The following is a 13,803-nucleotide window of genomic DNA, read 5'->3' as shown; positions in this document are numbered from 1 at the left end:
GAAATGTACACATATTAAATGTATATAAATATATAAATGTGTTTCAAATGTAAAAATGAAAAAATACAAATTAGATTAATTGTATTAAACATGTAAATTATACAAACTATTTTAAAATCTATACAGTTCAAGTCTCAAAATATTAAAGAACGCTTTTTAAGTGACTGTTAGACCATCCTTTTTCTATCATTTTAGTTTTATGAATGTGTTATCCAGTTTTCACGACATTTTTGCTGTGTTTTGAAAAGCACTCTCATTTTTATTTGGATTCCTTCACCAAAATGTCTTTTTCAATTTTAGTTTTAGTTAATTTGGCATTTTTTGTTAACTTTAATAACATTTAAACATAGACACATGTACCAAGATATAAAAATGTCAAATTATGAAGAAATATGTGAAAAATGAAATATGGAAAAAGAACTTTTTTATGTTATTTTTTTCTAAATCTTCCCAATTAGTTGATTATTGCTCCGTAATTGGAGACTGTTTTGCATTTAGGATGATGCATATTTTTGGATCTCAGACAGCAGACGCACACGCACGCACACTTGTGCAGAGCAGAGTTACCTGGTGTACGTGACAGCTTCCGCCGTCTCCTCCACTTTACATTTGCCTGCGAGAAATAGGACACGGCTGAGGGGCTTTTACCATCTCTCAGATATTGAAATAGAACGTTCCAAAGAGAGGCGGGCGGGCCGGAGTTTGGGGGGAGAAGGAAGGAAGGAAGGAAGGAAGGAGGGAGAGCGTCGCCTCTCCTCGCCTCGCCTCGTCTCGTCGATGCGCATAAAAGGATTTGTCTTGCGAAAGCAGCGAGCAGGTAGATGAATGTGACACGGAGCAGCCGGTGGAAACATTGCTCAGTTGGGCTGCAAAGGAAAATGGAAAAGTATACGCATGACGCCGGATTTTCAGGGCTGCCCTCGTGCCTGCTTCCAATCACGTGACCGTCACAATTGTCAAGAAAAAAAAACATCATTTCATTTAATTGTTTCAATCGTCATCAATACAGCATATGAAATTTGTATTACGCAACAATTTTTATTGGCAATTCTCGGCCCATTATATAATAATCCCAAATAAAAGTAGGATTAATAATATATGACATTTGACATTAATAAAGTCCCTCATTATATCTGAAAATAAAATAAAAAATACAAACAAATAACAGCAAATAATGAACTCATTCACTGCCATGGACGTTTATAGTCGTTAATCCAACCCAATCCGTTTACTGCCACCAACGTACTGGACCATATTTTATTTTTCAGGTATGTTTTTCAATGATTTGGTGTTGAAGAGGGTTTAACACAGCTTCTTGGTGAAATTCACATTTGCAAAACGAACAGATCACTGCAGATGGCGATGTTGCATCACTTGGGATTTGAGATACGGATATAACGATTTATTTTTTGCCATCAAAAGTACATCTAACTTTTTTGCCGTTTTATAGTTTGAGGTGTCACAAAAGCAAGACAAAATATTACTTTCACCGTTCTGCTTGGCATGATTCCTTTCACAAAAAGTTTGTTTTCTCCACTTTTTGGTCGGGAAATCAGTGTTGTTGGTGAACCCAAGCTCTGTTCTAACTGCTGATTACTTAAGAACGGAAGAAGCTAGAAACAAGCTTTTTCTATTTCTTTTCATAGTTCCGGTGCTGAAAGCCATACAAGACTTATGAAAAAGCACTTTTTATAAATATTTTGCATTACGGTCTGTATCGGCCATTTTGGACAGCCTCGTGATCACGTGACGTATCGCGTGCGTAAAATACACAATGAATGAATGACACCAAAGAGACTGACGGGGGATTATCGTGTCGCACGGCGGACATCAAAGGTGGAATTACGCCTTACAGCAAAGAAGCACTTCTTCAAAAGCAGAACAGCCACGGAGGACTCGACAAAGATTTGTTTCCCAAAGCCGGATGAAACCGGCAGATCCAGCCGCCGGCGAGTCGAAGTGGACGGTAAACATCCGGGTGACTTTTAACTCTGCTAGGTTAAGCTACATGCCGTGTGCTGTAAGCACGCTTTAGCCCACATTAGGAGCGGCCATGGGCAATGGCGTTCACCGCGGTATGTTCGGATTTTGATACTCATTCACTCGCCACCATTTTCACATTGCGCAATCCCGTTCATTCCCGGCTGTTTTACTGAATGTTGACTGATTTTGCAAGGCCCACAGAAAATTGTGTTCAATTGCTATAAAAGCATGGAACTTATCAAAAGAAAGATTAAAGTCTCTTCTTTCATCAGGAAAAAAAAAAGTATGTTTCTATCTGTTTCCGTTTTGCAGCAATTAGCATGAGAAGAAAGCTAAGTTTCAGCAGTTTTCACAAATCTATTTAAAATTTGAAGTAATTGAGCTTTTTTCAAGATGGCCCTGGTTGATCTCCTTTGCTCTGCTGCCACCTGCTGGCCGTTTAATAATGTAATAACTACCATTTCTGCAACTGTTCTTTGCAGTTGAGAGGCTGCATCAAAGCCTTCTGTATGCTCTAGCATAAAAAACAAATAAACGTATAAATACGTCTTTGGGACACTTAAAACATTAAAAAAAAAACGTATTTACACGTTATTGGGAGCAAATGAGTTAAAAGGTTTCAAGAACATTCAGGGAAAAAGATGCCAGAAGTATTTGCACTTTTACTTAATGTACACAATGCCTAATCCAATATTGGAGAATGAGTTAGAAGTCTTGTCTAAAGTGTATTGTCACAGAACACAATATTCCCCCCAAAAATTGTTCTACAGCTGGCTATATGAGGAAGTCTGCTTTGAAAACGGCTGACAGTCAACCAGTTGCATGAATTTGGTGACGAGTCGACGACAGTGGTTACGAATCAACTGCATTAAACAATATGAAGTCCCGGCGCGGTCCGCTGCTCCGTGCCCGGCGGCGCGGTTCGGGGTGGGTGGGCCTCCGGCGTGCCCCGTGGTTCCCTCTCCCCTCCCCCTTCCTCCCCCCCGTCGCCTCTCCCTCCTCGCCTCCTCCCGCCCATCCTCCTCTGCCTCCCGGTCCCTTTTCCCTTGTCGCCCTCCCTCCTCCTCTCCCCCCCCGCCTCCTGCCCTGCAGCCGCCCTTTCGCCTTCTTGTCGTCTTCTCCCCGCTTCCCCCGCCCCCCCCCCCCCCTTCCCTGTCTGCCCTGCGGCCCCTCCCCCTCCCTCTCCCTGGGCCTGGGGCTCCCTCCCCGGCCCGGGCGTCGGGCTCCGGGGGCCGGGCGAGGGTTTGGGGCCTGCCCCACTCCGGTATAACTCCTGGCGCCCCGGGCGGGCTCCGGTGGCCGGTGGGCTGTCCGGTAGCCCTGCTGCGCTGGCTGTCCGCCCATTGTGGTGCCGGGTGGATGAGGTGGGGGGCGGCAGGGGGTGGGGGTGCTGGGGGGCGGGCGTGTCACCTACACCCGCCGGGTTGGGTGAGGCCCCGCTGGTCGCTCCTCTCACTCACTTCACTAGCTTGCACTATACACTTTGTAAATATACACATAGGGCAAAAAAAAAAACAAAAAAAAAAAACAATATGAAGGCAATTTTCCATAATCTGTCCATAGAGACGACGAACTCCTCGGCTAGAGTGTCAACTAAAAAATCAAATCAAATTGAATACTATGAGCCTCCATCCACACGATAAGAAAATCATCCCCCCCCAAAAAAATCTGACTTTGAGATCATCTGGAGGTGAAAACGTGTAAGTGCGGGTGAGCCGCGCAATAATAAACGCTCATCGATTCGCCGTCAGCGTTGCTGGACGTCAATATGAAAATATTCCGCTCGGAGCGGCTCGACTTTCGAAATCCCATTCCGGGGAACAAATGCGGAATGCAATAAGCGAGACTTCACTCGCCGCCGTGAGATTAAATGCAAACCGCAGACATCAACGCGCAACAGCCGCCGCCGCCGCCGACTCGCTATCTGCGCCTCTTTTGTTCAAAAAGGCGAAAGGAAAACAGCAGAAAGTCCTTGAAAGTCCACAAAAGCTCCCCGACGCACTTGATGAAGTGCTCCTGTTGGGGGGTTTGACCTTTTAAAAGGCGACACGGTCAAGTGAGATATTGCCTAAATATTTCTCTCCCTGCTGGCGAGGCGAGCGAGGATCGATACTGGGGAGAAATTGGGAAAATATCTTGTGCGCTCGTTTTAATCGTTTCTGCTTTCAGCGTGCCCTTCCGTCTGTCCTGAAGGGTGAACTTCCTTTAGACGTGGCTTAGCATGGGAAAATTCAGACCCTCCCGGAAGCCACTTTCACTCTGGAAACGTGAATTTGGCCAGCCATGTCTATCATAAGTAGACCCCACCGAAAACAAAACAGCTCAACAACCTTGCTTGAAAAGTCCACCATTTTGGTTTGAAGCAACCATTTTAAGAAATGTTTTTAAAGATCGGTCCTATAGATTTAGCCTACCATCATTTTTCACTTCACAACATGAAGTGTAGTGAGAATGTCCATCATCAATAGACCCACAAAAAAAAAAAAAGCTTCAAAAAGCCCGGACATAAACATTTTAAGGTCAATTTCTAGATGTCCTACAAATTTTACCATCATAATTTTATGGAAATTTCGCACCCGAAGCTATTTTCGCCAAGAAACATGAAATGAACATGAAAAAAGATACACGGTGTCAGCCATTTTGGTTTGAAGTACAGTAATTTATAAAACATTTTTAGGAAATTCATCCCTCGCAGCTATTTTAACGTCACAGCATGAAATTTGGTAGCATTGTCTATCATGAATATAAAAAGTCTCAAAAAGTCATTCCTGGAAAGACACAGCAAGTCTAATTTTGGTTTATTGTCATCATTTTTGAAAATTCTGCACCCAAAGCTATTTTTCGCTGAGAATCATGAAATTTGGCCGCCATGAGAATCAATAGCAGACCCACAAAAAAAAGTCTCAAGAAGCCATTTCCAAAAAGACACGGAAAGTCAGACATTTTAGTTTGAAACCAACATTTGGACGTGCGTTTCTCGTTTTCAGCCCCGGAAACTATAATTTCAATGAGAACCATGAAATTTAGTCAGCATGTCTTTCATGAGGAGACCTACAAAAAGAAGCCATACCTGAAAAGAGACAAGAAGTTGTCCATTTTGGGTTCAAGCAGCCATTATTATTTTGTTTATTGTGAATGTTTTGCATGAATTTTGCAACTCCGGCAACAGTTTTGAGTCCTTGGCTGTTCTTTCTTTGCATCTTGATTGGACTCTTCAATCAGTCCTTGTGCTTTTTTTGCTGTCTTGGCGGTCCAATCAACTTGAGCAGCTGTTGAAGTAACTTGCAGCGTTGTCGTTTTTCTCGCGTACTCTTTCAAGGCATCTTTCAAAACCTCGGGAGCCTTCAAAAACCTCTTTAAATAAGTCTTCCGCCGCAGATGCCATTTAAAATGCTTTTTTTTTTTTTTGCAGTGTGTGTGCTGGATAATGTATTCAGATGGAGGCGCACAGCCTGTAGGGAGGAGAGAGCAGCAGTGTGTTTGGATGTGCGCCAGGTGCAGAGGCTGTCACAGAGTGTTAGAACTTACCAGGCTTTCCCCCGCAGCCCACTTTACTCCCGACCGTCTCCCTGTCGGCCCTCGTCCGTCCTACTCCGCCCGGACGGACGGATGGGAGCTGACGTTTGCCTCGGACGTTCGCTCGGCGCTCGTCCGACCTCCTTTTTTTAAGATCCTGTCTGAATTGCTCTCAGTTTACATGCATGGAATGGTGGATGGATAATGCATGATGGAGGGCTCCACGCGTCGCAAGTTTCTTGATGGATGGATATGGATGGTTTTAATAGATAGTTGGACAGATGATTGTTAGATTGCCGGACGGACGGACGGACGGATGGATGGATGGATGGACAAATAGATGAATGGATAATAATGGATGGTTGGCTAGATGGATGGATGATTGTTAGATTGACTGCTCGGCAGATGGACGGACGGACGGATGGATGGATGGATGGATGGATGGATGGATGGATGGATGGATGGATGGATGGATAGATGGATATGGATGGTTTTAATAGATAGTTGGACGGATGATTGTTAGATTGCAGGATGGACGGACGGACGGACGGACGGACGGATGGATGGATGGATGGATGGATGGATGGATGGATGGATGGATGGATGGATAGATGGATATGGATGGTTTTAATAGATAGTTGGACGGATGATTGTTAGATTGCAGGATGGACGGACGGACGGACGGACGGACGGATGGATGGATGGATGGATGGATGGATGGATGGATGGATGATGGATGGTTAATGGACAAATAGACATATGCTGGATAATGGATGGATGATTGTTAGATTGATTGCTGGACGGACGGATGGGCGGAAGGACAGATGGATGGATAGATGGATGGACGATGGTCAAATAGATGGATAGACGGATAATGGATGGTTGGATAGATCGATGGACGGATGATTGTTAAATTGATTATCGGATGGATGGATGGATGGATGGTTAGATAGATGGCTGGATGATTGTTGGATTGATTGCTGGATTGATGGACGGACGGATGGCCAATCATGGATGGACAAACATGGATGTATCGATGGATAGACAATCATGAATGGATGGATAATGGGTTGGATGAACAGTTGGATTGATGTACAATCATGGACGGATGATGGTTTGATGGTATGGTGGATGGTTGGACAATCATGGATGGATGGATGGATGGATGGATGAATGGACAAACATGGATACATGGATAATGGGCCGGATGAACGGTTAGATGGATTGACGGACGGATGGCTGGCTGGATGGATGAATGAATGAACGCTTTCATTGCACGCACGAAGCGGCACGTCCCATCATTATTATTATTATTGTCCCCACGCATCCGTTTTGCCATGCATTTGTGATGAGCCGTCGTCCCAATACTTTTGTCCGCCTGCTGCTTGTTTTTGTTTGTTGTTTGCCAAAACGCGGCTGATGAAAGAAGACAGTCGGGACTGGCGGATGATGAATGAAGGATGAAACGCTCCCTGGAATTTTACACTCCACTTCTCGCTGACTTGTTGAGGACTCTCGCTCACCAGTGTGTGCGTGCGCGCGCATGCTCGTGCGTTCGTGCGTGCACGCGTGTGACTAAAGCTGGCCGCATCTCTCCCAGCTGAGGAAGTGTCTTTGATGCGTGCCTTTCCTCTGATATTCTTGTTTTGCTCTCAGTGGGGAGAAAAAAAAAAAAAAAAAAAGAAGAAGACAAAAACAAAAGCGACTGTCATTTACGCCCATTCCGTGTTACCTTCCATTCATTTTGATTCATAAGTTTAAAAAAAAAAAACAAGGTGTTGTGCCATGTTTGCGCTTCACTTAAGACAATTTCTTGCCGGGCCCCTGATGAAAGGCTCCCGCGTAGCTCGTCAATCAATAGACGACAACGAGGATGGCGCTGCGTGTCAATTAGCTGTCAGGAGAAACTAACAATCAAATTAGGCCTCCTGTTGTTGTTTTGCTTTCAAGTACGGTATTTAGTCTTTGCTCCTCACTGGCTCGTTGTCCTCTCTCAAAGAAGCCTTTTGGTTATTTGCTTGCTTTTTTATTATGTTTTCATTTGTTCACCGCCAAATCCAAGAGGAAAAAGAAAGAAGCGCGCATGCAAAGTGGACGGGAAAAGAGTTCCCAAGCTTGTCTTCAAACCCGACTTGGAAACCCTCATGCCTTCACTTCACACCCTAACTTAAAACTCGAGCTTAAACATTAATAACCCTGACTTGAAACCCTAATTTGTATATTTAACTCAGGCTTGAAATCGTAAGCTAGTCTTCCAACTGTACCTTAAAAGCCTAATCCTGACTAAAAACCCTACTCGGAGACCAGATCACAAGCAACACTAACTTGAAGCATTAACACTGGCTTGAAGCCCTATTTTGAAACTGTAACTCAGACTTGAAATCTTAAGCTAGTCTTCACACCCTACTCTAAAAACCCTACTCGGAGACCACAACACAAGCAATACTAACTTGAAGCAGTGACACTGGCTTGAAACCCTACTTTGAAACTTTAACTCGGGCTTGAAATCTTAAAATAGATTGGACAAAGATAACTTCACTACTTCCGAACCCTAACTCTGGTTTTAAACCCAAATTGGTAGTCCAAACTCGAAACACTAAGCCTGCTTAAAAGACTCAGATTAACTTGCAACCCTAACCTCAACATTAATAACCCTGACTTGAAACCCTACTTTGAAGATGTAACTCGGGCTTGAAATCTTAAGCTAGTCTTCCAACCCTACTTTAAAAGCCTAATCCTGACTAAAAATCCTACTCAGAGACCATTAACTCAAGCTTAAAACACGAACTGGACGCATTAACACTGGCTTGAAACCCGACTTCCGAACCCTAACTCCGGCTTTAAAGCCAAATTTGAAGTCTAAACTGGACAGACGAATCCTGCTTCGAAGACTCGGACTAACTTGAAAGCCTGAAGAGGAACCTCATATTGGCGTCAGCGGTGACTTCATTTCGGCGCCAATGGCTGACTTGCTTGTGATGTCACGGCCAACACAACATCGCGGTTGGTGAATAAAACATGAGTTGACGGCTCTCCGGCTCTCTGCGCTTGTGATTGGAAATTAAGCCGCTAAATTGTCCGGAGTGTAATCACCTTCAACTGGAGCATTTACATATTCGCACACGCAGGCCAACATTCCAAACAACAAGAAGCCTTTTTCAATAATTCATCCATACGACTTTGCTTTTTATTGAATTCAAATGTTTTTCCGAAATGGCTTTGCTTCAACGCGGGTGCAATTGCTGCTCCAGAAGGAGAGATTGCCTCCTCTCATGGGGCATTTTTTGATTTATTATTATTATTTTTGGGGGGTCAGAAAGTTACTATGTTCTATGTGGCTCCACTAACACAACATAACATGACATCGTGATTAATATTGCGTTTGCTTAGAATGAATTAAGCAGCAAAATGCATCTTTAGGGGCGACCATTTTGCGAATGTCACATGACCAAACCCAGTAATCAGGTATCAGGTGAGCCCCACTTTATATATATATATATATATATATATATATATATCTGTATATTGCAGATATACCGTTATTTTTTTTCCTTGCTCCGATCATTAAAACTTTATTTACATAAGATTCCAACTTGTTGCCCCCACAAAATACACTCTTGTTATTGTAACGATTACGTTTAATTGACGTTTGAATTATTAGGGTGGAAAGTATAACTCCCTTGTCGTTGGATTGCGGCTTTTTAACGTGATTTCTGTTCTGTTTTTGTTTGTTTTTTTGTCGCTGCGCGTCAGACATGACGGCCAAGGAGTTCATGGAGCCGCGGGGCAAGCAGCGCAGCCGCTACGAGCTGCTGTCCGACTTCCTGTCGGAGATGCTGTCGGTGTCGGCGTCCGACGTCAACGTCTTCGGCCTGAGCGACGCCGCCGGCCGCATGCTGGACGTGCGCTTCGCCGTGCGCGCGGGCGGCAGCGCCGCCTTCCTGCAGCCCGAGAAGATGCACGGATATTTGGCGGCGCACAAACAGAAGGTCGGTTGGATGGCAAGTGGGAATTTCAATGCAAAAAAAAAAAAAAAACAGTTTAAAAGAATTTATCAAAACGAATAATGATGATGCGCTAAATGTAAAACTATGGAAAATGCTAAGCTAACATATCAGATCAATGTATAATAAAGCCCTGAAAACCCGACTTTTAAACTAACTCTGGCTTGAAACCCTACTTTGAAACCATAACCCTGGTCTCAAGCCATAATTTAAAACGATAACCCTGACTTAAAGTTCCACACTGTTGACTTTAGTTTAAACCTTACTCTTAACGCTTGCTCGAAACCCTAACTTAAAACGTGAATCCTGGCTAGAAATTTGACTTTGATACTCTAACACTGGCTTGAAACATGATTAAGCTTGAATTTGAAACACAATATGAAACGAAAACTTGAAATTTAGACGCCCTAATCCTGACTAAAAACCCCATTCGGAGAACATACCACCAGCTTGAAACCTTAACTCTGACTTCAAACTGCTTTGATACCTTAACTCTAACTTATAAAACCCAAACTTGAAACACTAACCCTGACTTAGAACCATAACCCTGTCATGAAATCCTACTTGGAAACCCTAACTCTGATTTCTAATTTTAACATTGGCTGAAAACCCTAACTTGAAACACTCGTCCTGACTTGGAGACCAAAACACCAGCTTGAAACCATAACTTGAATACTCGGCCTAATTTAAAACCCTAATTTGAAACCCCAACTATGACTTCAAATCCTAATCCTAACTTTGAAACCTTATTTTTAAGCCCAACTTTAAAACTGTAACACTGGCTTGAAACCTCAAACTAATCTCCAAACTCTGTTTTAAAATCCCATTCGTGTCTTGAAACCGAATTTGAAAACCTAGGCTCGACTTGAAACCCGACTTTGATGGTGTAACCCTGACTTGAAATGCCTCTTAAAAACCCGGGCTTCAAACCATAACTCGAAACCCTAACCTTAAATTCATCGACAGCATATCTGAATTCGGAATTCTGCTTTTTGGATTTTTTTTTTTCTTTTTTTTTTTTTGGACTGAAATGACTTTGGATTATTTGTGCTCCCTTGCAGCTTCAGTCCTTCCTGCAGGTGCGCGTCTATCAGGTGCGCGTGGACGAGTGCCCGCAGTCGGAGTGCGGCGGTGCGGGCGGCTGCGCCAGCGCGGTGGGCGTGCGCGACGCGCCCACCGTGGTGGACTGCGGCCCCGTGAGTTTGGTGTCGGTCACGGTGGAGGCGGCCGCCGTCTGCGCCTGCCCGGGCCGCCAGCAGCTCCATCAGCCCTGCGACGCTTACCCCAGGAAGCCCTGCTTCAACGGGGGCGCCTGCGTCGACACCCAGCACGGCTACAGGTGAGCGCAAGCCTTCATTTCTCATTATTTATTTGTCGGTTGCAATCGTACAAGGTGGTGATGGTCGGAAAAATCTGCCGAGAGAAACTTGGCGCAGTAATTCGAGTAAGTGGACTTTGTTTGTTTTTTTTTTGTGGGGGGGGGGGGATTTTTTTTTCTAGCCTCTAACAGTTGTGGAAATTAATTAATTAATTAATCATGCAACACATACCATACATTGCTTGTGCGTGATTGACCAACACTTTTATTTCCTCTGTGGATTATTTCTGGTTGTTTTTATTTATTTCTATTATGCAAGGCAGTTGTCTCTGAGATTGCAATTGCAACTGCGTTGAGCTTGTGGATTATTTCTATTTTGTCCATGTTTTGTTTTTTTTTCCTCATGTGCAAGGAAGTAGTTGTTACAATTAACTGGCTGATCTGAGCATTCCATTAACTTTATTGAATTTGTAGATTATTTTCGGAGAACGTATGGATGGATTTCTATTAATTTTATTTCTTTTGTAAATGATGGAGGGAATAGAGTGCATCAATTATTCTGACATACTTATTGTGTGTGTCTCTAATCAAGCTTGCCATGTACTTGTCTTTCTAGATTATTTGTCGCCGTTGTTTTTATTTTGGATTTGTCATGGCGGTGGTTCTCGTGAATAACTGCAAAGAGGAACAGTCATGTTATTTGCTTTCAATGACACATACAATATGCGTTAATGCTTCGTAGACCATGAACTTTTTTGCCTTTGAGGATTATTTCTAGTCGTATTGGTTATTTATGTTGTGTAAAGTGGCTTTTGTCATGGGTACATGTCGATAGACACCATCACATTCATTATTTGTACAATGTACATTACGTGTGACAAAACGTGCAATTCTGTTTAGTTTTTTTACTTTATGGATTATTTCTAGTCTCTTTATTTATATTGTTCAAAGTGATGGTTCTGAAGATTAACTAGTGAAAGGAGACAGCACAATCAATTTTGCACATACTGTACATGTCCTTAACATGCCTTGTATTTTTTATTTTTTTTGTACTCTGTGGATTATTTCTTGTCCTTCTGTTTTTTTCACAGCAAACGCCGAGCTTATGTAAGAGCACTTTACCGCATTGTCATGCATTGAATGCATTTCGTTGACGCATTGGTGAGTGGCGAATGTCAGTGTAATTGTAATGACAAAAGCGGCGCCCCCCGCGGTCAGCGCTCGCCACCGCGCCTTTTTGTCGCAGAAACTCGCACACGCTGCGCCGCACACACATCAATAATTCATACCGAGTCATCGAGTCCCGAGCGCTCGCCACTTTTGTCTGGAATTAGACGGGACCCTCGCGCCCCGGCTTATTATTTATTGAAGGCAAACAAATGCCACCAGCGGCTCGGAGGGCCACGGCGAGCATATCAACATGTGATTGGGAGGGGGCTTATGGGTAATGGAGTCCATCAAAACAAGCAGGGAGGACTCTCACGACACGATGGGACACCGGATACAATTTGTCATACCCTGGTGAAGCAGCGCGTGGCTCATCATACGAGGAGGTCACATCGGAACACCAAGTGAACAATTTGTCGCCATGGAAACACTGTAGTGCGGTGTTATAGTTTTGCATTTCTTTTATTGGGCTTTGGAGCACAAAATAATTGTTCCCCACAGATTCTTCCTAGCAACAAATTTGACCAGTTTGTAGTGACGGACAAATGAAGCGTCATGAAAGCTTCATGAAGCACTTGTGATACTTTTTCACTCCTCTAGATGGCACTCAAGAGGCAGTGGATATTTCATCAGTTTCCATTGCACGATCAGGCACATGGCGTTTATTATTTTTCTTTATTTACCAGAATTTTTCAGACAAAATGTGGCCCGAACCGTTGAACGTACTGGCAGAAATGAGGTATCAAAATCTGCGGCTTGGTCTGACCCGGCGAGGATTTTTATTTTATTTTTTTAGTTACCATGGTGACGCAATTCCCCCCAAAAAACGCCAAAAAGTCCCATAGAAATGAATGGAGAAGGGGGGAAAAAGATCCACAAATCAAGCACCTAGGGATTGGCCTGATTTCAACAGGAAGTGACCTAATTTCAACAGGAAGTGACCCGGAAGTGACCTGATTTCAACAGGAAGTGACTAAGTGACTTGATTCCAACAGGAAGTGACCTGTTTTCAACAGGAAGTGACCCGGAAGTGGCCTAAAATCAACAGGAAGTGACCTGATTCCAACAGGAAGTGACCTGATTTCAACAGGAAGTGACCTGGTTTCAAACAGAAGGTGACCCGCAAGTGGCCTAAAATCAACAGGAAGTGACCTGATTTCAACAGGAAGCGACCCAGAACCGACCTGATTTCAACAGGAAGTGACTTGATTTCAACAGGATTTGGCAAACTGTTCAGTGCATGTGGCTTTCCACTTTGCAAGAGTCAGCAGTCACGTCCAAAATTTCCGTGGAAGTTTTTTCTAGTTTGTTGGAACAATTTGGCGACAAAGAAGGAGTTTCATTTGTGCCTTGACTTGGTGAGTTATAGCTGGTATAAATATTTTAAGACTAGCAACGCTAACTGCTACACCCTTGCTCAGCCAGGTTATGTTCGTACTCTGGAACCTGCATGGACGAATGAAGACTATGTGACCTTATTGTCCGGAAATTTTGTCAAACTCTGGCAATGGAAGCAGATGGTCCAATAAATTGTCCCTTATGAAAATGAGATACAAAAACATGATAAGCAATTATTTGACTTCAAGCTTGAAACAGAGTAGTCGACTAATCGGTTCACCCTCTATTGGTTAGAAACACGCATGCTTGTTTTTCCTGATGTTGCTGTTTTGGGAGTGACGTCATTCGGTCATTCCCATCTCCATGTAAAGCCCTCTGCCCTGCATCACCATGTAAGTAAACATCATTGTGAGGGAAATTGGTTGGAGCAAATTTCCGATTATTGTTTGTAATGGGCTTTTGGGACACAAATGAAAA

The 13,803-nt window shown here is 43.5% G+C and overlaps 1 protein-coding gene across 4 annotated transcripts in view; it reads left to right on the top strand.

Moving 5' to 3' along the window:
• LOC144018125 (neural-cadherin) overlaps positions 1-13,803 on the top strand; it is a 235,909-nt gene that overhangs the window by 162,296 nt on the left and 59,810 nt on the right. For all 4 annotated transcript variants that reach the window (XM_077520292.1, XM_077520290.1, XM_077520293.1 and 1 more), the window contains exons 26-27: positions 9,253-9,488; positions 10,565-10,842. In XM_077520292.1, the coding sequence (XP_077376418.1) occupies positions 9,253-9,488; positions 10,565-10,842 (514 nt within the window). The remainder of the gene's footprint in view (positions 1-9,252; positions 9,489-10,564; positions 10,843-13,803) is intronic.

This window comes from Festucalex cinctus, chromosome 4 (genome assembly GCF_051991245.1).
Source record: "Festucalex cinctus isolate MCC-2025b chromosome 4, RoL_Fcin_1.0, whole genome shotgun sequence".
In the NCBI taxonomy this organism is placed as follows: Eukaryota; Metazoa; Chordata; class Actinopteri; order Syngnathiformes; family Syngnathidae; genus Festucalex; species Festucalex cinctus.
Note: the sequence above shows the minus strand (reverse complement) of the source record. Positions and strands in the feature narration are given on the sequence as shown.